Source organism: Lagenorhynchus albirostris, chromosome 9 (genome assembly GCF_949774975.1).
Source record: "Lagenorhynchus albirostris chromosome 9, mLagAlb1.1, whole genome shotgun sequence".
Taxonomy (NCBI): Eukaryota; Metazoa; Chordata; class Mammalia; order Artiodactyla; family Delphinidae; genus Lagenorhynchus; species Lagenorhynchus albirostris.
This window is the reverse complement of record NC_083103.1, coordinates 103,572,561-103,589,622: the sequence shown is the minus strand read 5'-3', so window position 1 is coordinate 103,589,622 and position 17,062 is coordinate 103,572,561. Positions and strand designations below refer to the sequence as shown.

The 17,062-nt window shown below is 35.7% G+C and overlaps 1 protein-coding gene across 4 annotated transcripts in view; it reads left to right on the top strand.

The window, feature by feature from the left end:
- The window catches only part of ARHGAP32 (Rho GTPase activating protein 32), a 269,873-nt gene that overhangs the window by 127,994 nt on the left and 124,817 nt on the right, over window positions 1-17,062 (top strand). For 2 of the 4 annotated variants that reach the window (XM_060160761.1, XM_060160759.1), the window contains exons 3-5: window positions 13,306-13,397; window positions 13,944-13,985; window positions 14,363-14,447. In XM_060160761.1, the coding sequence (XP_060016744.1) occupies window positions 13,306-13,397; window positions 13,944-13,985; window positions 14,363-14,447 (219 nt within the window). The remainder of the gene's footprint in view (window positions 1-13,305; window positions 13,398-13,943; window positions 13,986-14,362; window positions 14,448-17,062) is intronic. The other 2 variants (XM_060160760.1, XM_060160762.1) reach the window with 1 other exon arrangement.

The following is a 17,062-nucleotide window of genomic DNA, read 5'->3' as shown; positions in this document are numbered from 1 at the left end:
CGTCTCATTGTAGTAATATTGAATTCCCATTTAAAAATTGTATCCACTAGCCTATCACAGAAGGCTCAGCTATATACCTGGCTGTAATCTAGTTTCAGTATGCCTTCTACATTTGTCTGTTGCCATTCTGCCAGTCTTATTTAAACACTGCCACCCGCCCCCCAAAGGAAATGAGTAAGGGTTTCTACTTAATGTCTTTGCTTTATATTTGAACTATGTCTTATGCTGAAAACCTTTTTAATGACCTTAACAATTACTAGTTTGATTTAATCTACTTTTAATAGTTTTAAAGGAATAATGCAACTATTATTGAAAACAATTTGTTTCCTTTCATCTCTAGGATATATCATATTTGGAATGTATTACTTTGCATTACTGTCATTTGCAGTAATTCCTCTCTGTGTGCTTAAGCCTCCAGCTTTAAATGATTATGTTAATTTATTTTATTTGGGTTTTGATTTTAAGAGTTTGCCTTCTTCCCCCATTTTAATTTAACTTAGTTTTTACAAATATTTAAAACATTTTACATGGCCCTAAAATCTGAATGACCGAATAAAGCATTCAGAAAAATCAGGCTTCTATCCCTGTCTCTTTGTTCTTCATATGTGAACATTTTATTATTTTTTTCATATGTGAACATTCTAATTGGTCATCGTTTCTCACTTTTTAAGTGTAACAAATTATACATAATATACATTTTATATACAAAATGTTCATATTTACCTTCTTTTTAGATAAAGGGTAGCCTGTTCTTATGTAATGTTTTTTTCCCCCACTCAGTATATGCAGAGGGTTACTTCATAGCAATAGATCGAAATCTTCCTCATTACTTTTATAGCTGTGGCTATTCCATTGTGTGGATGGAACACAGTTTATTTAACCATTCCCTTTTTGATGGGCACCTAGGTTGTTTCCACCTTTTAGTTACTAGAGACAGTCCTGCAAAGAATAACCTTATTCATATGGAGCTTTGTACTTTTGCCATTATAAGAAGAAAATGGTAAAAAAAAAAAAAAAGATTCCATTTATTAAAATGACTGTCCTTTTTCCTGACTTAATTGCAGTCGTGCCTTTGTCCTGAATCAGATGGCCATATTATTGGCTGCTGCCTGAATTCTCTAATGTGCTCTATTGATCCACTTTTCTGTTCTTGGGGAAATACCATATTTAGTTATTTTAATTTTATAGCATACCTTGTTATCTGGTAGAGTAAGTACCCCAGCTTTGCTCTTCTTAGCCTTGGCACTTCTGTGTCTTTTGCATTTCCATATACATCCTTAGAATTAGCTTGCCAATTTACACAGGTAAATCTGTAGATAATTTTGGGGGAAACTGACACCCTGACAATATTGTGTCTTCCAAGCTATGCAAATGAGGTGTGTGTATGTGTATAATATATCTATTAATTTATATTTTCTTATATTTTGAAAAACGTTTGTAGTTCTTAGTGTAGAGGTTTTTCATATAATAGGTATTTTCCTAGGTATTTGATGTTTTCCTCAATATTATTATAATTATTGTTGTAGGTAGAAGTTTCTTGATTTAAAATTTTATTTTCTGCTAATATATAGATATGTAATTAATTTTTGTATATTTATTTTATGCCGAGAGACATTGATGCATTCTTTGGTTAATTCTAAGAGTTTGTAAATTCTTTTGGATTTTATATGTGCATATATATTCCATATATTCCATATTGCACTGGCTAGGCACTCTGTAATGATGTTGAATAGATGTGGTAATTGCATGCATCCTTGTTTTGTTCCTGATATTGGAGGAGGGAACTTTAAATATTTCATCATTCAGTATGATGTTTCCTTTAGTTTCTTTCTGGATACTGTTTATCACATTAAGGATGTTCTTTTCTATTTTAGTTTACTGATTTTTATTTTTTCATGAATAGGATTTGGAATTTTTTCAAATGTGTTTACTGCCTCAGAGATGATTATGTGATTTTTTTCTCCCTTTTTTGGTTAATGTGATGAACTACATTGATTTGTTTTCAGATATTAAACTGATCTTGTATTCCTAGGATAATCTACCTGCTCACGGTGTTTTATCTTTTAAATCTGTTGTTGGTTTCATTTTTCTAACTTTTTATATTCTCCTTAGAATTATTATTTTATACTTCAAGTAAGATGTAGAAAGCTTGCCACCACATAGGTTCCTTTATCTTCCCCCTTTATGTCGTACTTTTTTAAAGTATTACATCAAACAGTGTTATAATTTTGCTTTTAACTGGCACATATATTTTTAAAAACTTCAGAGGAGATTAATGATTTATTACATTTATCCAATTATTTACCATTTCTCTTGCTCTTCCTTTATACCAGAAGTTTCAAATTTTACTCTGTTATTTTCCATTTATAAGAAGAACTTTCTTTAGCATTTCTTTTGGAACCTATGGGCTGGTGATAAATTCTTAATTTTTTTCATCTGAGTATGTTCTTTTACTTCATTTCTGAAAGGTATTTTCACTTGATGTAATTTTTGGGTTGAGAGTCTTACAGCATTTTATAAATGTTTCTCCATTATCTTCTGGTCTTCTTGGTTTCTAATGAGAAATCCAGTAAGGATTTAAATCCTTATTACCTTATACGTAATATTTATTTTTTCTCTGTCTGGTCTCAAAATACTTACTTTATATTTGGTTTTCAACAGCTTATGATGCTTTCTGGTTTTCTTTGATTTTATTGTTTTAATTTTGTTAATCTTCTTAAATCTGTAAATATATATCCTTCAACTAATTTGTAATGTTTTCTGGAATTATTTCTTCAAATAGTATTATTTTTCTGTGCCATTATGTTTCTTTACCATGGGTATATATATGGGTCTATTCACATTTTTCAGTCTTTTAAAAAACTTCTAAGTATCTGCTCTATACATTGGATAAATTGTCAGGTTCACTAACTCTTTTCTTCTGTCATCTCCATTCTGCTGTGGAGCCAAGACAGCATGTTTTATTTCAGATACCACATTTTTCAATTTAAAGTTTTTAATTTGGTCTTTCTTTTTAGTTTACATATTTCATTAAGGAGTTACTGTTTTTCTGTTGATTTCAATATCTGATGAAGCATGTTTATAATGCAGTTGTCTGTTGAACAACATGGGTTGGAACTGCATGGGCCCACTTACATGCAGATTTTTGTCAGTAGCAAATACTACAGTATTGCTTGATCCATGGTTGATTGAGTCTGCAGATGCGGAATCTCGGATATGGAAGACCTGCGTATATGGAGGGCCGACTGTAAGTTATACTTAGATTTTTGACTGTGTGGAGGGAGGATCAGTGCCCCTAACCCTGCCGTGGTGTTCAAGGGGCAATTGTGTATGAGTACATATGCTTTAAAATTTTTGGTAAGTCCAACATCTGTTTCATCTCATATTTGGCACTTCTTTATTATCTTTTCCTTTGGGAATTGTTCAGGTTTTACTGGTTTTTGGTGTGTTTAGTAATTTTGGACTGTATCATGGACTCTTTGAATGTTATGCTGTGAATCTGACTCCTATTGAAATCCTCTGGAGAGTGTTGACTTTTTTATCTTATCAGGCATCAGCCTGATTGGGTTTAGATTGAAATTTCTTTCTGGACTTCTTTAGCTGGTGGTTTCAACATCAGTTCAGTTTCATAGCATTTGCTGTACTCTTATCTTTATTGGGGATTTTGCACACACTGTCTGCCCTCAGATGATGCTTTTCATGGTTTCTCTGGCTGGAAAGATGGCGCTTTAGCGCATACAGTTTTTCCTGACTGGGGCTGCTGTTAGGTCTAAGTACAGAGAGAAAAAACGTGAGAGGAAAAAAAACCAAGGATTACCCCCACAGTCTTTACACAATAGGGTCCTCTTTTATTGTTCCTCTCTTCAGAAGAAGGGGTTCTTCACTTAGGGTCTTATGTGCCCATGCTGCAGCTGAAGTGCTGCTCTCAGGCCTGTCCTTGGGCCATTTTGGAATAAGAAAAAGGAAAAAAATCTCTTGGTTACTTTCCCCACATTTGAGGGGCATTTCCCCCTCAAGTCCTCTGGCCAGAAAGTTGGACTTCCTGAAGAGTTTTTCTCACTGTGCCTGTTACTCATATCCTGATTCTGCCTGTCTTTGGGTAATTCAAGAGGTAATGGGTGGGGACAAAACCAGGAAGTACACTGCCACTGCATTAGTCATTCTTCATTCAGGTTTAACTTTGCTCCCCAATTCATCTGCTCTCATTAAATCTTTTAGAGTAGTTGCATGTTTTAATTTTATTTCATTTTTTTTCCTGTAGAGTTTTTATTATAAACAGTAGAAGAGACTGGAAACCTCACATTCTGTTTTTGAAATAAATTTCACTGCATATAGAATTGTATAGACAGTTGTTTTAAAAAGCAGTTGAAAGAACTCAGTCCAGGTGTTCTGCCTTTCTCATATTTATTCCTGTGAATGTAATGTGTATCCTTTTTCCCCAGCTGCTAAGATTTTCTCTTTATCAGTGGTTTCAGCCATTTGATTATGATATGCCTTGTTGTTTTTTAAAGTGTTTATCATACTTCACATTTATTGAGTTTTCTGTATAACGTGTTTATAATTTTCATGAAATTTGGAAACTTTTTACCCATGGTTTTTTCAAAATTTTTTTCTATGCCTCTTCTTCCACCAGCCTCGGGAGAGGACGGCATTTTCCTCTCCTTTTTTGCCTTTGGTTACACTTACATTAAATGGCTTGATATTGTCCCACATGTCACTGTGACTTTTTCCTGTCTTTTTTCTTTCACAAAGCACAAAAACTAAAAAACCAAAAAAAAATTTTGGGGGGGATAGTTTTTCTTGCTTTTCTTTAAGCTTACTGATCATTTCTTCTGCTGTGTCTAATATGCTCTTAGGTGTTTTTAGTTACAGATATATTTTTTCATCAATAGTAGTCCCTTTGATTTTTTTGTTCAGTTTTCATTTCTTTCTTCATTATGTTTGTTTTTTCCCCATCCTTGAGCATATTTACAAAGTGTTCTTACATTTTTTTCCTGCTTGTTCCATTACTTTTGTTATTTCTAGGTCTGTTTCTAGTTAGTGAGTTTTCTCCTGGTTATACAATTTTGGCTAGATTTCTTAGGCTTTTCCTGTATATGTGGAGAACAGGAATGACAAATTATTTCAGGTTCATTTGTATATGAATATTTTCATTCACTTGTAGTAGTTTTCTCCTTTCTAGGAGTTTCCCTTTAAGGGGCAGTCATATGGCAGCTTTGAAACGTGACACCTGTTTCTCCTCCCCAGTAATACTGATGCTTTCTGTTTGGACTGTAGTTCTTGCTGTGGTTTGGGAGTGCTTGCATCTCAACAGTTTGGCTGAATATGGAGTTCATCTTACATAATTTGTTTCTCTCAAAGATCATATCACCTCTTATGTCTTTTCTGTATGGTTGAACTTTAGTGCTTAAAACAGTTGGTTTACACATTTTATCCAGCTTTTCTGGTTGTTTTAGTTTAGGTCTAGATCTTAGTCTAGTCCTGGATGGTGTTGAAAGTCTCTTGGTTGGTTTTGATGTCTGTATTAACTGCTATCATAAAATAAGTTAGAAAACAGTTTTCTTTTTCTGTTCTTTGGAATTGTATTCTTTCCTCATTCCTCATTGTTTTAATAGTGATCATTAACTATTCCAGGCAAATGTAGAACCAGCTTAAGTTCCATAAAAATTTCTTTTGACATTTTTCTGTTAATTTTTAATTGAAGTTTAACTCTCTTCTTTCACATACTGTAATAACAGCTAGATTTAGTCATGTTGTTTAATGTGTTAATAAATACCTTTTTTCAAGCACAGCATTCCATTGCATAAATACACCATAATTTATTCTTCCCTTCATACATATTTGTGTTTCCATTTTTTGGTGATTATAAATAAAGCTCCCGTGAACATTTATGTACATGTCTTTTGTTGTACATATGAGTACTTTGCAGGGGGAGGGTCTATATTTGGGAGTGTAGTTGCAGGATTATTGGGTAGTTGTATGTTTAGTTGTGTCTGTTCGTATATTTTGCCATTTAAAAAATTGGAGTGTCGGTTTTTTATAAGGAGTTTTTTTTATACGTGCTAGGGTATGGCTTCTTTGTTTTTAATTTTGATGCCGTTGAATTTATTGTTTCTCTTACACATAGTACATTTTTGTTTCCTTTTAAAGGTATCTTAATATTTATTTTTCTGTGTTCACTTTTATTTTATTAATTTTCACATTGAGTGAATTTTCACCTTGAATGACTTTCTGTGTATCATTGAGAAGGTTCAGGGTTTTTCCTTTTTGCATACTTTAGGAACTTGTATCAGTCTTATTCATTGACAGTACTGTTCTTTTGAATTCTGGACTTTCTGTTGTATCTCATTAACTTGTTCATCCTTACTCCAGTACCACACTGTTTTAAATTACTCTTGCTTTGTAGTAAGTCTTGAAGTCAGTAAGTGTAATGCCTACAATTTCCAGGTTTATAATTTTAATGGAAAATTATTAAGTATCTTGATATATTATGTCACACAAATATTACTAGCTTTAACTTAAAGTGTTCTTTACTCTGAAAAATATAAAAATAAAGAATATAAGAATAAATTATGCAAAATAATACAGATGTCTACTAAAATTGTGGAATTTTGTTCAGCTCTTTTATTTATTGTTAAAAAAGATGAAGTAATTTTATCAGGTAAAGATAAAAATCGGTAATACTTAGTGTTCTTGAGGTTGTGAGAAAATAGGCACATACTCTTTTCTGGAAGATTATTTAGCAATGTACATCAAAATAGTAAAAGTAAATATTTTTAACCATAAAAACAGCTGTTAAATGAATAATTTTATTTTATTAATTTAGACTTTAATAGATATTTATTAGCCAGGAGAATTAAAAAATGAGAGATAAAAGTCTTGATTTGCTTTCCTGCGGTAGTACAGTACCGAGTTTCTTTTAATCCATTTTAAGGTTTTTTTGTGTATGGTGTTAGGGAGGGTTCTAATTTCATTCTTTTACATGTAGCTGTCCAGTTTTCCCAGCACCACTTACTGAAGAGGCTGTCTTTTCTCCATTGCATATTCTTGCCTCCTTTATCAAAGATAAAGTGACCATATGTGCATGGGTTTATCTCTGGGCTTTCTATCTTGTTCCATTGATCTGTATTTCCATTTTTGTGCCAGTACCATACTGTCTTGATTACTGTAGCTTTGTAGTATAATCTGAAGTCAGGGAGCCTGATTCCTCCAGCTCCATTTTTCTTTCTCAAGATTGCTTTGGCTATTAGGGGTCTTTTGTGTTTCCATACAAATTGTGAAATTTTTTGTTCTAGTTCTGTGAAAAATGCCATTGGTAGTTCGATAGGGATTGCATTGAATCTGTAGATTGCTTTGGGTAGTATAGTCATCTTCACAATGTTTATTCTTCGAATCCAAGAACATGGTATATCTTTCCATCTGTTTGTATCATCTTTTATTTGTTTCATCAGTGTCTGATAGTTTTCTGCATACAGGTCTTTTATCTCCTAAGGTAGGTTTATTCCTAGGTATTTTATTCTTTTTGTTGCATGGTAAATGGGAATGTTTCCTTAATTTCTCTTTCAGATATTTCATCATTATATAGGAATGCAAGAGATTCCTGTGCATTAATTTTGTATCCTGTTACTTTACCAAATTCATTGATTACCTCTAGTAGTTTTCTGGTAGCATCTTTAGGATTCTCTGTGTGTAGCATCATGTCATCTGCAAACAGTGACAGTTTTACTTCTTTTCCAGTTTGGATTCCTTTCATTTCTTTTTCGTCTCTGATTGCAGTGGCTAAAACTTCTGAAGCTATGTTGAATAATAGTGGTGAGAGTGGGCAACCTTGCCTTTTTTCTGATCTTAGTGGAAATGCTTTCAGTTTTTCACCACTGAGAACGATGTTGGCTGTGGGTTTGTCATATATGGCCTTTATTATGTTGAGGAAAGTTCCCTCTATGCCTACTTTCTGGAGGGTCTTTATCATAAATGGGTGTTGAATTTTGTCAAAAGCTTTTTCTGCATCTGTTGAGATGATCATAAGGTTTTTATCCTTCAATTTGTTAATATGGTGTATCACATTGATTGATTTGCGTATATGGAAGAATCCTTGCACTCCTGGGATAAACCCTACTTTATCATGGTGTATGATCCTTTTAATGTGCTGCTGGACTCTGTTTGCTAGCATTTTGTTGAGGATTTTTGCATTTACGTTCATCAGTGATACTGGCCTGTAGTTTTCTTTTTTTGTGATATCTTTGTCTGGTTTTGGTATCAGGATGATGGTGGCCTCATAGAATGAGTTTTGGAGTGTTCCTCCCTCTGCTGTGTTTTGGGAGAGTTTGAGAAGGATAGGTGTTAGCTCTTCTCTAAATGTTTGATAGAATTCACCTGTGAAACCATCTGGTCCTGGGCCTTTGTTTGTTGGAAGATTTTTAATCACAGTTTCAATTTCAGTGCTTGTGATTGGTGTGTTTGTATTTTCTATTCCTTCCCGGTTCAGTCTCAGAAGGTTGTGCTTTTCTTAGAATTTGTCCATTTCTTCCAGGTTGTCCATTTTATTAGCATATAGTTGCTTGTAGTAATCTCTCATGATCCCTTGTATTTCTGCAGTGTCAGTTGTTATTTCTCCTTTTTCATTTCTAATTCTGTTTTGAGTCTTTTCCCTTTTTTCTTGATGAGTCTGGCTAATGGTTTATCAATTTTGTTTATCTTCTCAAATAACCAGCTTTTAGTTTTATTGATCTTTGCTATTGCATCCTTCATTTCTTTTTCATTTATTTCTGATCTGATTTTTATGATTTATTTCCTTCTGCTAACTTTTGGGTTTTTTTGTTGTTCTTTGTCTAATTGCTTTAGGTGTAAGGTTAGGTTGTTTATTTGAGAAGTTTCTTGTTTCTTGAAGTAGGATTGTATTGCTATAAACTTCCCTGTTAGAACTGCTTTTGCTGCATCCCATAGGTTTGTTTGTTTTTTTGCGGTACGCGGGCCTCTCACTATTGTGGCCTCTCCCGTTGTGGAGCACAGGCTCCGGATGCGCAGGCTCAGCGGCTATGGCTCACGGGCCCAGCCACTCCGCGGCATGTGGGATCTTCCTGGACCGGGGCACGAATCTGTGTCCCTTGCATCGGCAGGCGGACTCTCAACTACTGCGCCACCAGGGAAGCCCTATCCCATAGGTTTTGGGTCGTCGTGTTTTCATTGTCATGTGTTTCTAGGTATATTTTGATTTCCTCTTTGATTTCTTCAGTGATCTGTTGGTTACTTAGTAGAGTATTGTTTAGCCTCCAACTGTATTTTTTACAGGTTTTTTCCTGTAATTGATATCTAGTCTCATAGAGTTGTGGTCGGAAAAGATACTTGATACGATTTCAATTTTCTTAAATTTACCAAGGCTTGATTTGTGACCCAAGATATTATCTATCCTGGAGAATGTTCCATGAGCACTTGAGAAGAAAGTGTATTGTGTTGTTTTTGGATGGAATGTCCTATAAATATCAATTAGGTCCATCTTGTTTAATGTGTCATTTGAAGCTTGTGTTTCCTTATTTATTTTCATTTTGGTTGATCTGTCCATTGGTGAAAGTGGGATGTTAAAGTCCCCTGCTATGATTGTGTTCCTGTTGATTTCCCTTTTTATGGGTGTTAACGTTTGCCTTATGTATTGAGGGCTCCCCTGTTGGGTGCATAGCTATTTACAGTTGTTATATCTTTTTGTTGGATTGATCCCTTGAGCATTATGTAGTGTGCTTCTTTGTCTCTTGTAGCCTTTATTTTAAAGTCTCTTTTGTCTGATATGAGAATTGCTCCTACAGCTTTCTTTTAATTTCCATTTGCATGGAATATCCTTTTCCATCCCCTCACTTTCAGTCTGTATGTGTCCCTAGGTCTGAAGTGGGTCTCTTGTAGCAGCATATATACAGGTCTTGTTTTGTATCCATTCAGCCAGTCTGCGACTTTTGATTGGAGCCTTTAATCCATTTACATTTAAGGTAATTATCGATATGTATGTTCCTTTTACCATTTTCTTAATTGCTTTGGGTTTGTTATTGTAGGTCTTTTCCTTCTCTTGTGTTTCCTGCCTAGAGAAACTCCTTTAGCATTTGTTGTAAAGCTGGTTTGGCGGTGCTGAATTCACTTAGCTTTTGCTTGTCTTTAAAGGTTTTAATTTCTCCGTCAAATCTGAATAGATCTTTGCTGGGTAGAGTAATCTTGGTTGTAGATTCTTCCCTTTCATCACTTTAAATATGTCCTGCCACTCCCTTCTGGCTTGAAGAGTTTCTGCTGAAAGATCAGCTGTTAACCTTATGGGGATTCCCTTGTATGTTATTTGTTGCTTTTCCCTTGCTGCTTTTAATATACTTTCTTTGTATTTAATTTATGATAGTTTGATTAATACGTGTCTTGGCATGTTTCTCCTTGGATTTCTCCTGTATGGGACTCTCTGTGCATCCTGGACTTGATTGACTATTTCTTTTCCCACAGTAGGGAAGTTTTCAACTATAATCTCTTCAATATTTTCTCAGTCCCTTTCTCTTTCTCTTCTTCTTCTGGGACCCCTATAATTCGTATGTTGGTGTGTTTATGTTGTCCCAGGTGTCTCTGAGACTGGGAGAGACCAGTCTTTTTTCTTTATTCTGCTCTGTGGTAGTTATTTCCACTATTTTATTTTCCAGGTCACTTATCCGTTCTTCTGCCTCAGTCATTCTGCTATTGATTCCTTCTAGAGAATTTTTAATTTCATTTATTGTGTTGTTCATCACTGTTTGTTTGCTCTTTAGTTTTTCTAGGTCCTTGTTAAACTTTTCTCATATTTTCTCCATTCTGTTTCCAAGATTTTGGATCATCTTTACTATCATTACTCTGAATTCTTTTTCAGGTAGACTGCCTATTTCCTCTTCAGTTTTTTGGTCTGGTGGGTTTTTATCTTGCTCCTTCATCTGCTGCATATTTTTCTTTCTTCTCATTTTGCTTAACTTACTGTTTGGGGTCTCCTTTTCGCAGGCTGCAGTTTCATAGTTCCCGTTGTTTTTGGTGTCTGTCCCCAGTGGGTAAGGTAGGTTCAGTGGGTAGTATAGGCTTCCTAGTGGAGGGGACTGGTGCCCGCTTGTGTCCTGTGGATGAGGCTGGATCTTGTCTTTCTGGTGGGCAGGACTGTGACTGGTGGTGTGTTTTGGGGTGTCTGTGAACTTCTTATGATTTTAGACTGCCTCTCTGCTAATGGGTGGGGTTGTGTTCCTGTCTTGCTAGTTGTTTGGCATGGGGTGTCCAGCATTGGAGCTTGCTGGTCGTCGAGTGGAGCTGGGTCTCAGTGTTGAGACGGAGATCTCTGGGAGAGCTCTCACTGATTGATATTATGTGGGGCCGGGAGGTCTCTGGTGGTCCAGTGTCCTGAACTCGGCTCTCCCACCTCAGCGATTCAGGCCTGACACCCAGCCAGAGCACCAGCACCCTTTTGAGAAGTCTGAGGTCTTCTGCCAGTATTCAGTAGGGTTCTGTAGGAGTTGTTCCACATCTAGATGTATTTTTGATGTATTTGTGGGGAGCAAGGTGATCTCCACATCTTATTCCTCCACCATCTTGAAGGTCCTCCTTGGCTCTTTTTTTTTTAAATAAGAAAACATTTTTAAAAACTAGCAGGGCTTCCCTGGTGGCACAGTGGTTGAGAGTTCGCCTACAGATGTGGGGGACACGGGTTCGTGCCCCTGTCCATGAGGATCCCACATGCTGCGGAGCGCCTGGGCCTATGAGCCATGGCCGCTGAGCCTGCGCATCCGGAGCCTGTGCTCCGCAACGGGAGAGGCCACAGCAGTGAGAGGCCTGTGTACCGCAAGGAAAAAAAAAAAAATTGAACTGATGTTGTCAGTTTCTTCTCGTTTTTATTTTATTGCGGTATAATTGATGTGTAATACTGTATTAGTTTCTGTTACACAACATAATGATTTGATATTTGTATACATTGTGAAATGATCATAACAGTAAGTCTAATTAACATCTGTCACCATAAATAGTTACAAAATGTTTTTTTTTTTCTTGTGGTGAGTACTTTTTTTTTTTAATTAAAAAAATATATTTTGGGGGCCACACCACCCGGCATGTGGCATCTTAGTTCCCCAACCAGGGATCAAATCCATGCCCCCTGCATTGGAAACATGGAGTCTTAACCACTGAATCGCCAGAGAAGTCCTGTAATGAGCACTTTTAAGATCTACTCTCTTTGTAATTTTCAGATGTGCAATACAGTATTATTAATTCTAGTCATCGTGCTGTACATTAAATCCCCATGACTTATTTATTTTATTGCTGGAAATTTGTATGTTTTGACCTCTTCACCTTTTTCACCTATCCACCACCCCTACCTCTGGCAGTCACCAGTCTGTTCTCTGTATCTGTGAGCTTGGTTTTTTTTTGTATTGATTTGATTTTAGATTCCATGTATAGGTGAGATCATACAGTATTTGTCTTTTTCTGACTTAATTTCACTTAGCATAACGCCCTTAAGGTCCATCCATGTTGTTACAAAAGGCAAGATGTCGTTCTTTTTTTATGGCTGAGTAATATTCCACTGTATATATTTACCTCATCTTCTTTGTGGATCTCCTCTTAACTCAGTTTAAATGCTCAACCCACATTATTCTCCCCTATTGCATTATGTGACATTGGCTATACTAATTTTTTCTGTTACAAGTCATAGATTATATAGCATGAATTTGTTTTTTAATATAGATATTTGGATTTGCTGTTTGCTTTCTCCAGAGTGTGAAGAACTTTTTCATTTTCCAGTTTCTGTTGTTAAAATGATGCAGGTGTATGTTTCACTAAAGTTAAAAAATCACTACTATGAAAACTGGCAGAGTAAGAAGTAATTTGGAGGTATTACATAGATGGTACTTTCAGATTTTAGTGTGAGAAACGTATGTTGTGATCTCCTAATTACGTTCACATATACCATTTAAACTTTTATTAATCATTGTAACCACGGTTATTTTGTTCCAACAACTCTTGGGGGAGATTTTAGTTTGTGCTGAGGCACATAATATAATAATTGATTTCAAAATTTGATTATAAGAGAATGAAAATTCGTAGTTTGACAAAAAGTTTTTCCTTTTACAGTAAAGTTAAATATTTTTAGGTGAATATTTTTCCTTATTCTTAACAATTAAAAGTCAAGTAAGTTATAATTTTAAGAAGAGATTATTAAATCTGTATGTATTTCTTTTGGTGTGGAGTCAGCAGAACCATTGAAATGAGCTATAGTCTGCTTTTTTAAATGTATTCATAATAAAGGGATAGTCATAAATCCTTTGTCTTTATTTTTTTAAGGCAAGAGGAGCAGACATTCCAGAGATTCCTGGAGACCTTAGTCTTAAGACATGTGGCAGTACAGCCAGTATGAAGGTTAAACATGTGAAAAAGTAAGTATAATTTTACAGCGGGTTTTAAGTGAATTTCTATCAACAGAAATCAGTTCTTTAGTTCTGTTAAAACTTTTATCCAGATTTCTTACTAAATGAGCTCTTACTGTCCATACATTAAATTAATACTGTTAAGCCTTGAATTATCACTCAACTGTTAGCAGAATAGGTCTGAGGATTATCTGCTTATCTAAAAATACACTTTAATTTTGTTCTTGTAACAACTTTTATGTTATTGTGTATTAGGTTGCATTTGTTCAATGGGAACAATCCAAGTATGTCCTTTTTGGTAGCTTTAATACATGCTCTCAGTCATTTGGAAAAATCACTTTTGGTATTTGAGTTATGAAATTGCTCTTTCTCAGCTATGCTTTTGAGAAAGCCTGAGACGGATGCCAGTATTTGACTATTAAGTGAAATATCTGAAGGTATCCGTTTCAGTTTTAGGCAGAAAAACCGTCTTTTCACCTGGTGAAGGGTTAGATAGCTATGTTTTTATTCTAAGTAGAGGAAAGACAAGGATAAAAATGTTCATTCTGCATCCAGACCCACCAATCCAGGACTGATGGGCTGTGACAACATTCACAGGTAAAATCTGGTTTTGTATGTTGTGGTGGGAATGCTGCTTCTGCTTAGAGCAGGCTGTTGACAGTTTCCGTAACATTTACTGAAAGCCTGGTTTTTCTAGGGCCATTGACATGGGTCAGGATTAGAAGAGTACTATAGTGATGCTTTTTATTTTACTTTATTTTATTCTTTTGGTTTTGACTTGTGCACTGAATGTATTTCCATTTGATTCTGTGTATTTCTGAAAAGGTACGTGTGGATATATGTGCTCATGTGCATGTGCTTATTAAATAGTTTTGCTTGTTGCATGAGCTCTTCAACCTGTTTTATTTCCTCCTTAAGTTTAGTAATTTTGACTGTTCCAGTATCTTGTATCTCATTTATTTCATGTACTTCAGGTTACCCTTCACTAAAGGTCACTTTCCGAAGATGGCTGAATGTGCACATTTCCATTATGAGAACGTTGAGTTTGGCAGCATACAGGTATATTCGAGATATTTCCTGCATACTGAATCAAGACATATTTATATCTTTATCTGTGTATCTGATAGGTGACACTTAGAAGTAGTTCTTTCTATGGATGTCTTATTGGTTGATGTGAAGACTTTTTTCTCTTCTGTTGACTAATATTTGACACCCGATGACTCCTGTTTCAAGTGGAAACAGTATAAAAGAATCTGTATAAATTTCAGAATTTCTATCAGATCCCTAGACAGAGTTTGCCACTGTTTGATAGCATGAACTGTTTTAGTCGTTACCTCACTGTTGTGTTGGGTCATAGTGGTGATGGATAAATCAGAGTTGGGGTGAAGGTGGAGTAGGGGTTAGGGAGAGAAGTGCTAATGGAGTTTTTTTTCAATATTTTTCTTATTGTAAAGTATATTATATATATACATGTATATAAAACACATTTGTAATATATTTTGTATACATATTTATGTACATTTTAAAGCCTAGGTTAAGAGATAGAAATTTTCCTGTGTCCCTCTTGTGTTTCATTTGCCTTCCCTACCCGAGAGGTCACTTATACCATGACTTTTGTAATATTCATTACCTTACATTTTTAAAACAGTTTTACTCTCTATATGCATTCCTAATCAATATGGCATTTAGGTTTACCTTTTTGAACTTAACATAATTGGAATTATTCTAATTTGTTCAGCAAATACTTACTGAGCAAGTACTATATACGAGGCACTGTTTCAGGTGCCTTGGGTATATTAGTGAACAACAACAACCAAAATCAAAGACCCATTCTTCAAGAGCATAGAAGACAGCCAAGAAGATAAGAGTTACGGTAAAAAAGTAGAGCAGGGTTAGAAGGATCAGGGGTTCTTGGGGGTAAGTTGAAATGTCAAACCAGTTTGGGCTTCATTATTGAATGTATTCCTTCTTGCTTCTTTCATTTAACATTGTGAAATTTATCCTTGCGGATGTATGTACTCATAGTTTGTTCACAGCTGTGTACTAATCCATAGTGTGCGTATGTCACAAGTAATTTATTGATTCTTTTATTTTTTTGAAATTTGGGTTATTGTCAGTTTTTGGCTGTTTTAAACAACATCTCAGTGAACATTGTTCTACGTGAATCCTGATGTACAAATGCCAACTACTTCTCACTGCATTTTTTTTTTTTTTTTTGCGGTCCACGGGCCTCTCACTGCTGTGGCCTCTCCCGTTGCGGAGCACAGGCTCCGGACATGCAGGCTCAGTGGCCGTGGCTCACGGGCCCAGCCACTCCGCGGCATGTGGGATCCTCCCGGACCAGGGCACGAACCCGTGTCCCCTGCACCGGCAGGCGGACTCTCAACCACTGCACCACCAGGGAAGCCCTCTCACTGCATTTTGATTTGCAGTCTCCTCATTTCTGATATGGTTGCTCAGCTCTTCAAATGTTTATTGGGCATTTGAGATTCCTATTTTTTTAAACTCTAGATGAAGCCTTTTGCTCATTTTGTTTTATAGATTTGCTTGTATTTTTCTTATTCATTCATGGGAATGCTTTACATATTTTGGATCTTAGTCCTTTCATGTTGCATCTAGTCCTTTATTGTTTTTGTATGTGAACTAAAAACACTTTCTCTCACCCTGTGGTATGTTTCTTTCACTCTCTTTATTCTGCTTTTAGTGTTCTGGCATTGACTTTTATTCTTTATTTTATGTAGTTGTATGTTTGTACAAATCTTCTGACTTTAGTTTTTCTGTCATATTTAAGATGCCCTTCCCTGCTCTGAAGTTACAAAGATATTGTCCTATTTTTTTCTAAAAATTTCATAGTTTTGACTTTAACATTCAGGTTACTTGTAATTGATATTTATGTATAGTGTGAAAAGGAATGATGTTAAAAATTTTGACCCCCTAGTGTGACAACCAGTCAGAGTGGATATAAACCATAGCACTGGAGGTGAGTCCTGATGGCCTTCTCCTGTGCAAAGCATTTGCCCCTATAGTTGCATGGATCATTGGTGGTACAATATCTCAGTATTTTAACACTGTGATACCCACCAGTCCTTTTTTAAAGGAGCCCAATTTTATTATTATTTTAAAGTGTGATTAGCTATGTTAGAGTTCTGTAGTGAAACGGAACGAATTTGTGTGTGTGTGTGTGCGCGTGCGTGTGTGTGTGTGTGTGTGTGTGTGTGTGTGGAGAGAGAGGGAGAGAGAGATAGATATTTAGATTTTAAGGATTGGCTCATGTGGTTGTGGAGCTTTAGTAAGTCCTAAATCTCCAGAGTAGGCTGAAGACCAAGGGAAGGGTTGCTGTTGCAGTTTGAGTCCAAGGGCGCTCTGCTGGTAGAGTTCCCTCTTCTAGTGGGGAGGTCAGTCTTTTTTTCTATTAAGACCTGCAAGTGATTGGAGGGTAATCTTCTTTTCTCCCTCTCCATCTCCCTCTCCATTATGGAGGGTCATCTGCTTTACTCAGGATCTACTGAATTAATTGTTAATCTCATCTAAAAAATAAGAGTACCGTTTGGAATAATGTTTGCCCAAAAGCTGACACATAAGATTAACCATCACAGTCTTCCCCTTCTCAACTTGGCACCCCTTAAACCATACTTATTGCCAAATAAAGACAATAACAAAGTCATACTTCTGCC